A 14764-nucleotide genomic window follows, 5' to 3' on the forward strand; every position below is an offset into this window, starting at 1 on the left:
GATGTGTAGGTTAAACAGATTGATCGAGCTGCTGTAGCCTTAGTGTCACCTAGGAGAAATTGAAATGTTTTGCACACAAACACACACACACTTATACACACTCACACAAAACTAATTACAATTTAAGAAGCTGGCATGAAATGATATCTTGTAACTCACTGTATTTTAGCATCAATTCACAGATGCTGATTAATCACTGAACATTCATTATGGTTGTGTGTTTTCAGGTCCAGTTTTAGAACTCTGAACAAGGTCAATAATCTAATGCTGCTGCGGTCACAGTCCCTCACTAATTCCTGAGAGCCAAGAACTCCGTCTCAAGCGTTCTCCTGAGCCCTGGGAGAAATGACTTTCAGTATATCTTAAATTTGTTATATAGGTTAGTTTCAAAACAGATCGGGGCTACAAATTTGAAACTGTTCCACTAGCATGATGTCACAGGAGTTTTGTAAGTGGTGACCTTCGCAGCTTCTAGTTGCGGCACATGGCGTGTGGCCTCCTGGAGCTCTATGCTTTACTCTCTTAGTTTTCCTCGCTGTGTAATGGGTCCTCCTGTTTGTACTCAGCCTGCAAATTTTCACTTGGTTTTTTTCACCTCCACCAAACAAAGACGGAAATTGTCCCCTCCTTATTCCGCCCATACTTGTCAAACCCTATAGGACCATCCTAAAACTCCAGGGTAATTGTAACTTAAACTATTCGAATTTTTCTTGAATGAAATGACTTTTAGGCTGGACACACAATAGCAATAAGGGAAAAGCTCAGCATCCTTTGTCTTGCATTTTACTTTAGAAAAGGCCCTTGTGGCTTGGCTTGCACGTCTGCAAACCAAGCTTGCCTTACTGCCTCTTTGTGAGCAGTCAAAGCACGATGTGCAAGTTCAATGCGTACTTAATTCTGTCTGTGGCAATTCTGCTGTTGACGATGCCTGCCATGAAACATGCTGGAGGGTATGAGGTGGAAATGAACAATAGACTAGGATGTTGCTTGGATGGGAAGGCAGAGTGCTGAGTGAACGAGTAAGTGCCGAGGAAGTGATCTTATTTTGGAAACTTAAAATTTGAAGTCACGGGGGCTGTTTTGTTTGGTTGTGTGTATGCTCTGTGCGTGTATGTGTTTAACACATTTACAGAGTAAATAAACATTCCAAACAGTTCAGGAGGGTACGAGATAAGATGACTGCCCCCTGCTTCACGGATTTCTAATTCTCTGGATCCCTCCCCAGCCCCCGCCAGCCTCTGTGCCCTTCCAGAGTCTGTTTATGCAGATGCACACACGGACACACTCAGGACTGGTTGCATACTGTAACACTGTCGTCCACTTGGTTTGTTCTGTTTTGCTTTTCCATAACAATACATACATTCAACAAATGCTTATTGAGCACCTAGTCAATACTGGATCCTGTTCTAAGCGCTTGGGATTGAGCAAGGAACTAAACAAACTATACGCGTTTTCTATTGCTGAGTAACAAACTACCATGAGTTTAGCAACTTAAGACAACAGACACTGATCATCTCCCAGTGTCAGTGGGTCGGGTCTGGTCAGCGCCTAGCCAAGTTCCCGCCCTCAGGGTCTTGCCAGGCTGCGCCAAGCTGCCAGCAGGGCTGCCTTCTCCTCTGGAGGCTCTGGAGCTGCCTGCAAGCTCACTCCAGTTGTTGGCAGAATTCGTTTCCCTGCGGCAATAGGACTGAGAGGTTCAGCTTTCACTGGCTGTTGGTCAGAGGCCCCGGGTTCCCTCTGAGAGGCTGCCCTCAGGCAGGCGGCTTCATCAGGGGCAGCAGGAGCTGGAGAGTGAGTCTGCCAGCAGCACGGAGTCCTGTGTTATGCAACGCCATCATGGGAATGCCACCCCATTGCTTTGCCACATTCTGTTGGTTAGAAACAAGTCACACGTTCCGCCCACACTGAAGGAGAGGGAATTTCACAAAGACAAACAAAAACCAGGGAGCAGGGATCATGGGGGGCCACCTTAGAGTCCATCTGCCTCACAAACCAAGCCCCGGCTGCCATGGAGCTCACATCATAGTGGGGAGGACGGACAACAGAAGAACGGACAAATAAATCTCGGGGCTGCAAACAAGTGGTAAAGCCGAACAAGAAAGCCCGCTGAGGGGAAGGAGCACTGTCGCAGAAGCAGGCAATCAGGGCAGGCTTCGCTCGGGCAGCAACACTGGAACAGAGACCTGAAGAAAGTGAGGGAGCCACAGAGAGAACTGAGAGAAGTGGGCTCCAGCCTAAGACAGCACGTGCATGGCCCCTGCCTCGTGAGCATGCCGGAGTCCTGTAACAGCGGACCAGTGTGGCTGGAGCACAGGGCTCCGGCAGTAGGACACAAGACTAGAGAGGAGAGCGGGTCAGATCAGGTAGGTCCTTGTGGATGTAAGGATCTCTGAGAGATGCAGAGCCATCAGAAAATCTGGGGCAGAGGTGGAACACCGTTTGGCCTACCTTTGCAAAGGATCCCATTGCTCCTGGGATGGGAACAGACTGAAGGGAGGCGTGGGTGGGAGCAGACAGACCAGTTTGTAGGCTGTTTGAATAATCTCAGCAAGAAACAATAGTGATTTGGATGGAGAGGTGCTGGTGTGTTTCCTGGATAGCAGGACGCTATAGTCAGATGGTGGAGCATGCAGCGTCCATGGTGGAATGGACGTGCAGCGGGAAGGAAAGAAAAACATTAAGGATTTTAGCCTGAGCAGCTTTGACTTTGAAGAACAAAGTCACCATTTACTGAGATGCAGAAGACAGTGAGAGAAATGGGTTTTGGCAGAAAAAATCTAGAGTTTGATTTTATTATGCACTTTAAGGAGATAGTCAAATTTGTATTTTTAAAAGTCCACTCTGGGTGCCACGAGATGGAGGGGGTTGAAGTGTGGACCTCTGAGGCCAACACTTGGAAAGGAATTGTGGAAGCCTTAGCCTGGGCAAGAAGTGGGGTAGCCAGGGCTTGCGGATGGGGTGGGAGTAGAGCGGAGTGAATGGCCTGAGACGTGTTCTGGAGGTCACATAGGGAAGGTTTGGGGGTGGTCTGAGCGGGGGATGAACACTTTTGTTGGGGGGAAGATCAGGCACGTCTGATAGACATAAAGCAGAGGGCGACTCAGAGCAGAATGAGAACAGCAGTAAAGTGGGCTACTCCAGGGGCTTGGAACCTTCTTTCACGACCAAGCGTCTTAGTTCGGGCTGCTATAGCAGAACACCACTGACGGGGTGGCTTATAAACGACAGAAATTTATTTCTCACGGTTCTGGAGGCTGGAAGTCCAAGGTCAGGGTGCCAGCGTGGTCAGGTTCTGGTGCAGACTCTCTTCCAGTTGCATGCTGCTGACTGTCCACTGTGCCCTCGTAGGGTGGAGGGCAGAAAGAGGGAACGAGCTCTCTCATGACTCTTAGAAGGGCACCAATCCCATTCATAAGAGCTCCCCCCTCACAATCTCATCTAAATCTAATCACCTCCCAAGGCCCCACCTCCTATGCCATCACGTTGTGGGGAAGGGTTTCAACACATGAATTCTGAGAGGACTCAGACATTCAATCCACAACATTCTGCCCCTGGACCCCTCAATTCATGTCCTTCTCACCTACAAAACACCCTCACTCCATTCCCCAAATCCCAAAAGCCTTAACTCACTCCAGCACCAATGCTCAAGTCTGAAGTCCAAAGTCTCATCTAAAGAGCATCTGAATCAGGTGTGGGTGGGACGTGATGATTCATCCTGAGGTTAATTCCTCTCCAGCTGTGAACCTGTGAAGCCAAAAGAGTTATGTGCTTCCAAAATACCATGGTGGGACAAGCATAGGACAGACACTCCGAGAAACAGGGAAGAAGGGAGGGGTGATGGGGCCCAAGCAAATCCGAACCCTAGCAAGGCAAACTCTAAGAGATCTTAAGCCTCCAGAATAATTCTCTTTGGCTCCATGCGCTGCCGTCTAGGCCCACAGGGGCAGAAATCCCAACATCCTAACCCACTGGGGTGGCAGTCCCAGCCCCGCTGGGGTGGAGGTACTGCCCCCAGCAGCCCCACTAGGCAGGAGTCAGCCCCCAGGGCTCTGCCAGGAAGCCCCATCCCCACAGCTCTAGGCAGCCCTGCCCCTACGGCTCTGGGTGGAGGCTGTCTGGCCTGTTGGAAGAAAGGCAATGGTCCCCTCTTCTGAAACCAAGAAGGAAGGCCTGATGATCTCTGAATCGCTTTTGTGGTTATACTACCCTTGTCTTAAAGAATTGTGCACAGTCTCAGCCAAATAGCTCTATGGTCTCATCCTGTAAAATCCACAAAGTCTAACAGCCTTCCTTCATTCCTTCCCATCTCCCACTCCCTCAGGTCAAGCTAGCAAGTTTCCACCTGGGGTGACTGATTACCTGTGGTTCATACCCATGCTCGTTTCCCAGTGACCCAGTGGTGGCTTGGCCATATCCTTAGTGTTCTCATTCTTTGCAATAAGGATAGGCTGAGAATTTTCCAAATCGTTAAGTTCTACCTCCTTTTTGCTTAATAGTTCTGTCTTTAAGTCATTTCCCTCTTCTTGAATTCTACTATAAGCAGCCAGGAGGAGCCAAGCCACACCTTCAACACTCTTTTTAGAAATGGCTTCAGTTAAATATTCCATTTCAACTCTTGCTAATCTTTTTTTTTTTTTCCGCTTTTCCTCCCCAAATCCCCCCAGTACATAGCTGTATATTTTTTCACTTGTGGATCCTTCTAGTTGTGGCATGTGGGACACCTCCCCAACATGGTCCGATGAGCGGTGCCATGTCCACGCCCAGGATCCAAACCAGTGAAACCCCGGGCCGCCGAAGCAGAGCGTGCGAACTTAACCACTGGGCCACGGGGCGGCCCCCCTCCAATTTCATTGCTTGCAAGTTCTACCTTCTGCAAAACATTAGAACACGAACACAGTTCAGCCAAGTTCTTTGCCACTTTATAACACGGATCGCCTTTCCTCCAGTTTCCAATAACATGTTCCTCATTTCCGTCTGAGACCACATCAGAATGGCCTTTACTATCATATTTCTATCAACGTACTATTCGTGACTACTCAGGTATTCTTAAGAAGACTGAGGCTTTCTCTATAGCTCTCTTTTTTTTCTGAGCACTCGCCAGAATTACCTTTAAATGTTCGTTCATGATATTGTAGGCTTTTTCTAGCATGCACCTCCAAACTCCTCCAGTCTCTACTCATCACCCAGTTCCAAAGCCACTTCTGCACTTTTAGTAGGGGTGACAGCAGCACAGCCACTTCTCAACACCAATTTTCTGTATTAGTCACGGTTCTCCAGAAAAACAGAACCAGGAGTATATACATACGAATTATTTGGATTCACTATATATAATATATATCCATAGAGAGAGATTTATATGGGGATTTATTATGAGGAATTGGCTCACACAATTACGGGAGAGCAAGAAGTCCCCCGATCTGCTGTCTGCAAGTTGGAGACCCAGTAAAGCCAGCAGCACAATAAGTCTGAATCTGAAGGCCTGGGAACCTGGGACGCCAATGGTGTCAATCCCAGTTTGAGGGCTGGAGAAGATGAGATGAGATGTCCCAGCTCAGTCAGCGAGGCAGGAACAAAGGGGCGAGCTCCTTCCTCCTCTGCCTTTGTTCTATTCTGGCCCTTGACCTATAGGATAAGACCCACCCACCTTGGGGAGGGCAATTTATTTCACTGAGACCACTAATTCAAACGCCCAGAAATAATGCTTAACCTGGGCACCCCATGACCCGTCAAGTTGATACATGAAAGTAACCATCACACCAAACAAATCTTTTTTGAGGGAAAGGTCCTGACAGAATTTCAAGTTGTGCAGGTTCTAGCAAGAGAATATTCTGGAGTGAGCCTTTGACCTTTAGAAATCGAGTCTCTGCTTGGGTGCACTGATGAGTTAAAAAGAAACGATAAAATCAGAGAGTTCTTTGGGTGTTGGACCTCAGCTGAGCCTCTGGGCTCTCTCCAGAGCGCGGCTGCCCAGGGACTGTCTCCTGTTCCGCATGCTCACGTCCAAGGATGCTACTTCTCTGACTGCGGGAAAGACGGGGGAAGGAGCTGCCTTAATAGGTTCGTGGAAACTTGAATCTGAAAAATGTTTGGACTTTTTACAGATTGGTCAAAAACTATGAGAAAATGCACCCGTTATGGCAGTGGCTTTTTTTTCGTTGTCATTAGGCTAGGCAGGCAATTCTCTGTGGGGGCTTTAGCAGCCAGCCACCAGGGTCAAACTCTATAGAAACTCCACTCAAAGCAGAGATTATCCAGAAAAGGCAAATCTATAGAGATAGAAAGTAGATGAGCAGTTGCCTGGGGCTGGGGTTGGGAAAACGGATTGACTGCAAATGGGCCCTAGAGATCTTTTGGGGGTTGGAAATATTCCAAAATTGGATTGTGGCAGTGGTTGCATAACTATGTAAATTTACTAAAAAATCATTAAATTGTATGCTTAAAATGGGTGACTTTTGTAGTATATAAAGTATACTATAAAGCTCTTAAACACACACACATACACACGCGCACACACACATACACACACATACTCACTCCAAAGATCCCACAATGGCATACCATTAGAGCAATTTTGTTTCTAAAACAGGAATGGAAGAAATTTTGACTGTCCAGAACAAGACACAGGTTTCCATATTGCCTATTATTTTGAAGTCTCATTGAAAAACGATTCCTCTCCTTGGAATCTTCTTTGTATTCACGTAGGACAAAAAACATGGTACAATGATGTATATTTTGTGCAAAAGAGGGCAAGTTTGTAAGTGTGGCCTAAGTCAACGATTACTAACACCCGGAGCAAATGCTTCATAACCTAAATACTGAAGCTACTAATAACTATATGACTATTATTCATTGTTCTTGTTAACTCTGAAGTGGAGTAATATAATCACATGCTGTCTAAGATTTAATTATAATGACATTAATAATACTATGTAGTAGTATGTATGTGCGATTCTTCTTCTGTTTTCTTCAAATTAATAAATCAATGAAATCATATTTAAATTTGCCTGGTTCTTGGTAACTTGCTTTCTTCTCATTTCTCTACTCAATTTTTACTCCACAGAATCTTGGGGTTTCAGTAAACCTTTCAAGTTGAGACCATCAGCTCAACATTTTCCCCCTAAGAACAAGAATATTGAGAATGAAGAGGACATTACATTATGTGGGAAAATGTCTTGGTTTGTGATAGCTGGGTTTTTTGGCTCAGCAATTTAATGCGGATGGTTTTGAAGACTGTAATAAATGTGTTTTATAGCAGAATGAAAAGACTGAATAATCAAAATTTATTATTGAAATTAGCATAGTCTATGTCTGTGGATGCAAAGTAATAGATTCCTTTGAAACAAAAAACACTGCAGATTTTTTTTTGGAAAGTGAATACCTTTTGTGTATGTAAAATTCCCTACTGTTTTGCTTTAGATGGGATGATTTTTGAGGAAATCTATACCATGCTACACATTCAAGACTCAATTACATTATCTTATCATCTTGCACACAGAGTATATTCCTGCCTCAGGGCCTTTGCGCTTACTATTCCCTCTGCCTGGTGGATCATTCCCTAGATGGTCATGGCCCACTGCTTCATTTAAGTGCCTGCTCAAATATCACTTCCTCAGAGCAGCCTTCCCTGATTAGCCCACCTAAAAATAGCACACGGTCACTATCCCTTTTGCTGGCTTTCTTTTTCTTCACAGCACTTAACCACTGTCTGACCTTATACACCTTACCCACTAGAAGGTAAGATGCATAAAGGCAGGGACCTCAACAGTATTGTTCATTGCTGTCTCCCCAGATACAGTAAGTACATAATACTTGCTCAAGACGTATTTGTTGAATTAATTGAATGAACTGCAGGATGACTGTAAATATTTACATATTTTTCTCTCCCTAAGCAGACGGTAAATTCATGGAAGGCAGTCAAAGACCGTGGCTGCTTATTTGTCTTCTCTAAAGCACTCAGCTCAGTTCCGCAAGGACAGACAGACACTCAGCCCAGACCCACTGAACGACCCGGAGCCTCCTGGGCTGCCCACCCCGTGCCCTGTGCAGACCCACAACAGCAATGTCCTGCCCTTCAGCTCACGTTTCACAAAGTGCATTTATGTATATTAACTCATTTGATCATTTTGCCAATATTTTAGTAGTTCTTGAGGTTTGCCTGAAGAAATGAGCACTCAAATATAACAAATGTTAATTACAGCATGTACTATTGCTAATTTTGAATACTTTTGTTTTGGTCTTACATATTGGTATTTAATGTCTTCTTAGATATCTGAAAAAGTATTTTAAAAGACTGAATAACATGTAAAAGAAACAAAAATAAAAGACTATCTTGACACTGAGATGCGCATGGAGAGATTTCTGGAAGAGTGTTTCACAAAGTCTTCACGGAAACTTCCTAATATTTACTTTGGCTTTCCATTTTTCTCCTTTGAACTTTTAAAATAAATTTAAAGTCGTCAAAAGAACCCTATTTCTATACAGTGCTTTATTTTTGCTTGTCAGTGTGAATAGCGTAAAAAATACCACTACTCATTTTCCTGGCTCTGTAATTTTCAGTATAGGGCAAACTGCATTCCGAGAAAACTTTTAAGACTGATTTGTAGTAAAGCACTAACGACAGAACGAACTAAAATTCTGAAAGTTTTTTTTGTGTGTTTTCCGCATTTATGGCCACGTTATTCTCTCAGTAAGAAAAAAAAGGCAGAGCAATGCTTTGATCCTTGATAAATACGTAGTTTTTCCGCATTTGCCAAAAAAACCCTCCAGGGCACTGAGCTCCCGGAGCAGAAGGCCGGCAGCGGGTCGGCCTCGGAGGGCGCGGGGCAGGTGCTGGCGGCGGCCCGCTCCCCGTCCTCCTGCTTCACCGCAGACGCTGGGGGACACGCAAACGTCCGCCTCGGGGAACCTGCCGTCGCAAGCGACGCGGTCCCCGTCCGAGCCGCCAAGCCCGCAGCTGATCGCGGGCACCCCCGCAGCCCCTCCGAACCCCGAGCTCCGCGGGCGCGCGCACCTTCGCGGGCGCGCGCGTGACGGAACCGGCGCCCGCGGCTCACACGCTCGGCGGGGACGCGCGTGCGGCCTGAGGGCGGCCGCCGGCTCCCCGTCTCGGGCGCGGCGGCCGGGGAGCTGCGTGGAGCGGCGCCGCCCGCGGCCCCAGAGTGCGGGCCGGCCGGCCGGGCGCGCCCCCGGAGGAGCGCTCGGAGCGGAGCCCCCGGGCGGGGTCGGCGGGCCCGCGGGCTCCCGCGGGCCGTGGGGAGGGGCGATGGGCGGGGCGGCGCCTCCCACAGCCCCTTCCCTGAGGAGCCGGCGCGACCTCCGGCCGGCCTCGCCCGTCTCAGGGGCCGGCTCCCGAGGCCCGCCGGCGCGCGCGCGAGCGCCCGGACGCCCAGGTACGAGCGGCCCCGCCGGCGCGTGGCGGTTGGGCCAGGCGGTTGCGGGCCCGCCGCGCCCGCCGCGGCCTCTATGACGCACGCCGCGGCCTGCAGGCTGCGCGAGCGCCCGGCGCGGCGCGGCGGGGCAGGGCGGGGCGAGCGCGGGCGGGCGGGGCGGGGCGAGCGCGGGCGGGCGGGGCGGGGCGAGCGGGGCGGAGCCGGCGGAGGCCCCGCCCCGGCGCCGGAGAGCGAGGACGCTACGGAGCAGGCGCGTCCCCCGCCGCCGCCGCCGCTGCTGCCGCCGCCGCCGCCGCCGCCGCCGCCGCAGCCGCTCGCCCTTCTCTGGAGCCGCCGCCGCCGCCGCCATTTGCACGGGGACCCCGGTGACAGGGGCTCGGCGGAGGGGCGGAGGGAGGGGGAGGGCCCGCGGAGCCCCGAGGGCGGGAGCGACGCCGCCGGCGGGCCCCCTGCGCGACCGCGCCGCCCGCGGCGGGCCCGGAGCAGCCGCGGCAGCCGCCGAGGCCGGGCGTGCGCCTGAGGCGCGGCGGCGGCGGCGGCCCGCGGGAGGCCGGGAGGGGCGGGGGCAGCGGCCGCCGCCGTTTGATGGATCCGAGGATCGCCTGGTTCCAGCCAGAGCAGCTCGGACCGTCCAACAGTCTGTGGATGCAGATCTGGGAGACGACCCAGGGGCTGCGGAACCTCTACTTCGGCCACCACTGTCACAGCGGCGCGGCCAGCGGCGGCGCGGCCAGCGGCGGGAGCGGCGGCAGCCCCGGCAGCCCCGGCGGCGCGGCCCCGGCCCCGGCCCCGGCCGGCATGTACCGCCCCGCGCAGCCCGCGGAGCAGCGGGACTTCCTGCCCCTGGAGACGACCAACAACAACAACAACCACCACCAGCCCGCCGCCTGGGCCCGCCGGGCGGCCGCGGCGCCCCCGGCCCCCGCCGCGGCGCCCGCCCCGCACCCCCCGGCCGCCGGCCCGGCCGCCGAGCCCGCCGACCCGGCCGCGGGCGGCAGCAACAAGAGGAAGCGCGACAACAAGGCCAGCACCTACGGACTCAACTACAGCCTGCTGCAGCCCGGCGGCGGGCGCGCCGCGGGGCCCGGCCGCGCGGACGGCGGCGGCGGCGCGTACAGCGGGACGCCGTGGAAGCGGAGGAACTACAACCAGGGCGTCGTGGGGTGAGTGGCAGCGCGGCCGCCGGGCCCGGATCCTCCGCCGCCCCCGCGTGCGTGCCGGGCCGCTGGCTGCCGAGGGCGCTCCCGCGTTCGCGCGTCGCGGCGGCACGGCGGCCGGAGGTGCTGTCCTCGCCAGGGCAGAAGCGTCCAGAAGGCTCCTCCCTCCGCCGCCCGGCCGGAGTGCGGTCCGCGTGCCGCCTGCCCGCCGGGGACCCTGGCCCGCCTTTCTGTTTCTTGTTTCGAAAACCCTGCTGCGTTGGCGGCGCCTGGTCCTGCGGAGCGAGCACGAGGTGGCCGCGGAGCCGGCCGGTGGGACCGCGCGGGAGGCGGCGCCCGGGCCCCGCCCTGGGTCGCCCCCTGCGCGGCGCCGCGCTTGGGTCCCGGCAACTCGGTGCTGACTGGCGGCCGCGGCGCCGCCGGCGCTCTCAAGTTGGGCCGTGGCGACGCGGCTGCCGCGCGACCCCGGGGACCGCGCACGGGCGCGGGTGTCCCAGCTCGCGCTCTCTTCCGGGCACCCTCTGGGTGCAAGAGGTCGCTCGGTCTTTTTATTTTGTAAAATAAAGCTTTTGGGCCGCGGGTGCGTGTGCGTGCGTGTGGCTGGAGTGTGGAGAGGAGCTTCCACCTTGCTTTCCGTTTCTGAGCCTGTTTTCCATTGGGGCAAGGGAAATCACCGTTGGTAGTCCCTTGTGAGGCGTTTCTTGGACTCCCCGGTGAGGGCTGCGCGGCCTTGGCGAGCGGGGCCGGCCCGTGCGCGCGCCGGGGGTCTGGGGCCCGAGTCGGTGCCTGCTCCGCTGCGGCTCCAGCTCCCACCTTGCTGGACAGGCGCTCCCTCGGTAGGACTGGCGCTGGCGGGCCCGTCACGGGGCCTCAGCCCTTCAGGCTCGAGTCCTCTGTTGCTGGGCTTCAAGGGCGCTCTCCATGGTCATCACATTTTCAGAAAAGGCTGCTCGTTCCATCCTGTTAGCTTTTCCAAAACGAACCATAAACCTGTGGTTGAGTGACAAGCAGATTGATAGGGGGCTTCTAGTAGTTTCATTTCACAGGAATAAGCTCCAGTTATCATTAACTAAAACCTTGAAGTTCCCTAATTTCATTTCACCGAAGCTTCTGCATGTGTGTGTAGCAGAGATATATTATAGATCTAAAATGCTGGCTGCCTCTCTTTTTGATAGATTAGAAATTGTTCTCTCTTCTACTTCTATTTAATGTCGAGGATACTGTAAAAGGTTCACATTTGAAGTTAGGAAGAAGCAAGATGTTCTTGTTCCTGATTCAAACATTGTGTTGCTCTCAGAGGGATTAAGAAGAGAAATTTCCATTTCTTAGAGGGATTAATGTTTAAAAACTGATTGTAAACCTGTTTAAAACTGCTTATCACTTCATCGGACTTTCATTCTTGTGCCTCCTCCTTTAGAGGATGTCAGCAGTTTAAATTTTTTATTTTATTTTATTAAGTGGTTCTAAGAGTGTCTGGCTGCTTAAAAATTCTTGTTTTGATTTATGGATCCTTATTTCTTGACTTTTACAGAAGTTTTGCTATTTTTAGTATAGGTATTTAAGAAACCTGAGTTCGGAGAGCACCTCACTGTTAGGCTGTTCTGAAATTAAATATAGTAAAAGTTCCCAGCATTCTGAGTTCTTGGGATGTGACGGGCGTTTAGCTGATAGGTTAACAAATTGTTAACCGATTTGTGGTGGTCCCTGGCCTCTGACCTGATAGTCCAGATAGGGAGAGGAGAAAAAGCCCATGAAGAGTGGACTAGAACTCTGGGACAGCCGTATGTGTACGTCCTCTCACATCTTTTTTGATCTCTCAGTGTTCTCTGCTTCAGCCGAACTAGTTGGTTGACTTACTCCCTGAACACTCCAAGATACGGTTCAAAATCCTGACTTCTCCCTTGCCCAGGTTCTTGGTTTTTTTGGTTCTTCCTCTGAAGTCTTAAGCTTAATGCTCTTACTATAGCTTGCTTATGTTTAATTTTTTTTATTATAGATATGTTTGTTCTTACCCACTAGGTCGCTAGTTAAGATGGAAATTTCTTAAATGTAGAGTAAGATATTTGGATTTCGTCCTGAAGTCTTCATAGTCCTCTTTTAAAATGAAACTCGCCTGGGCTCACCATCTCAGTCTTCTTCTCCATCTACCCGCAGCCCCAAGGAATTTGTTCGCTTTCCTTTCTATCTTGTTAAAGTTACTTTTACTTATTCTATTTTTTGGGATTCATTTCCCTCCAAAGCTGCCTATGGTGTAGGAAGCAGTCCACCACCTGCTCCTTCTGGTCGTCCATGAGAATGAGCCATAAGCCCTTTTCTTTTCAAGGATTTAATTGTTGATCACCATGGAGAAAGAAGAGATGACAAAAGGGAGCTAACACAGGAAACTTATGGAGGATTCAGAGTCCTTGGTCCCGAGCCTGGTGTCCAGAAACTTCTTGTAGTAGGTGCTTGGTGCTTGTCCAAGCTCATGAGAATAGGTTTATGTTGGCTGCACTGCCAGATCTTTAGATGTTTTTTCAAGGCTTGGATGACTTGTTCAAAGTAATGTTTGCAGTATGAATTTGACTGTGGGACATAAAGAAGATCCTGGTGGGAAACTGGGTTTAAGGAATAATTTCTTGAGATAGGATCATGGGAATGGGAAAGAAGAATGACTGAGAGAGATTCTACAAGGTAAGGCTGGAGAGCATTCTGACTCCCTTGTGGATTTAATAATGACAGTATAGCTTTGAACTGGAGTGACTGGGGAAATATTGGTATTATTATTGAAAATAGGCGTTAAGACTGTTGGTTAGCAGTAAAAGATAGGGTGATGTTTAGGTCTAGCAGGGAGTTGAAATTTGGGGGCTGAGATGTAGTCATCTTTACTGCGGTGGGGCAGTGTCTTTCTTTATGTCCACTGTGTCACAGTAAGCCCAGGATGCTGACACTATTCTTCAGCCCTGGCATTCTGGCCTCTTTTTGCTTGTTTCTACACAGTATAATCAGTGGGATTCGTGTTAGTGCTGGGCTCCAAAGTGATCAGGCAGATTAATATGGGTTGAATATGAAAGTATTATTCCAAGTGCTTGCTCTAAATATAATTTCTCTGCATTTTCAAATGTAGCCCCCAGTAGTTCTTTAGTGAACTATCTCTTCAGGTTATTGAATCTTACTGCATTTGGGTACTGAAATGTGCTTTCAAGAAGACAAGGTTTTCTACAGTGTAGATGCTACACTAACAGTGTAATTCATATTTGAGAATTTCCCAAAATCTAGTATACTGTGTTCAGCTAAGTTGCTTTCATGCCACAGCTCATCTTCTTTCTAAAATCTAAAACTGGTGAACACTGTCACTGTCAGAATCGTTGACATTTTAGTGTGTGGTATCTTTTTCAACCCCCGTTAAGTTTTTGCTGTTGTATGGCAAAAGGAAATAGGGAGTGAATAAGCTTTTTGGAGTCTACCCTGTGTTCACACAGAAGGTTGAGTATATTACAAGAGAGAAGGATGAGAAAGGGATCCTAGAAGAGTATAAGGTGGGGATGGGGAGTATGTGTGTTAGAACGATTCTGGTCCTGGTGTGAGAGACGGCGTTACATCACAACTTCTTCCATGAAACCCCTACTGATAAATTCATGGGAAGAAAATTCAAGGACTCCCTTGCTGATACTGGAGTGCTCAGACGGTTGTGGTTAGGTATTCTTATACCTGCTAAAGCTGAGAAAAATTTAAGCCATTTTTTCTGTGGAAAGTAGAAATGCAAGCTGTTGTATGATTTCACTCAGCTTTCTAGTCTCCTTTCTTTGAATTCGTTAGAGTAATATTTAGTGGAGGAAACTATTTCAGGATCACACCCACGGCACTCGAGACTGTATGTATTAATCACTTACACGCGATAGATGTGGAGAAATCCTGAAGGGGGGCTGTAGGCCAGAGGAGGCTTATTTGAAGAAGTGCGGTCCAGTTCCCGGCAGCTGGTCTGCGACTGCTGTCTTTGCTCTTTCCTACGGAGCCGGCTGGACAGCTCAGCCTGCTTTCGGAATTCAGAGGACCGCCAGCAGGGTGTTCTTTCTACCCCTCAATATTTGTTAGGGACTTAGCTGCTACAGAACACCAACTCATTTGTAACATGACACGCAATTATTTTTTTCTAAGACAATATTGATTGAAGTTGAGGATGACCTTGAGCTAGACTTTTCATTAATTTGGACCCAAACAGCTGGTGATACATTTATT

At 50.2% G+C, this 14764-nt stretch overlaps 1 protein-coding gene and 2 long non-coding RNA genes across 5 annotated transcripts in view; 2 read left to right on the forward strand and 1 right to left on the reverse strand.

The window, feature by feature from the left end:
• LOC139082163 (uncharacterized) overlaps positions 1-3628 on the reverse strand; it is a 42620-nt gene extending 38992 nt beyond the window's left edge. Inside the window, exon 1 of the long non-coding RNA XR_011537890.1 lies at positions 3244-3628. This is a non-coding gene — a long non-coding RNA (uncharacterized lncRNA). The remainder of the gene's footprint in view (positions 1-3243) is intronic.
• LOC139082162 (uncharacterized) lies at positions 1936-8339 on the forward strand. 2 transcript variants are annotated; one of them, XR_011537889.1, is made up of 3 exons: positions 1936-2363; positions 7692-7794; positions 7893-8339. It is a non-coding gene; the product is annotated as an uncharacterized lncRNA (long non-coding RNA). The 2 variants fall into 2 exon arrangements; XR_011537888.1 differs by lacking the exon at positions 1936-2363 and having other exon boundaries at positions 7658-7794.
• A 1514-nt stretch (positions 8340-9853) lies between these two features.
• TENT4B (terminal nucleotidyltransferase 4B) overlaps positions 9854-14764 on the forward strand; it is a 67749-nt gene continuing 62838 nt past the window's right edge. Inside the window, exon 1 of one of the 2 annotated variants that reach the window (XM_070611826.1) lies at positions 9854-10552. In XM_070611826.1, coding sequence (XP_070467927.1) covers positions 9975-10552 — 578 coding nt within the window. In that variant the 5' untranslated portion in view covers positions 9854-9974. The remainder of the gene's footprint in view (positions 10553-14764) is intronic. The other variant, XM_070611825.1, reaches the window with a different exon arrangement.

The sequence above is a fragment of the Equus przewalskii genome, chromosome 3 (genome assembly GCF_037783145.1).
Source record: "Equus przewalskii isolate Varuska chromosome 3, EquPr2, whole genome shotgun sequence".
NCBI lineage: Eukaryota > Metazoa > Chordata > Mammalia > Perissodactyla > Equidae > Equus > Equus przewalskii.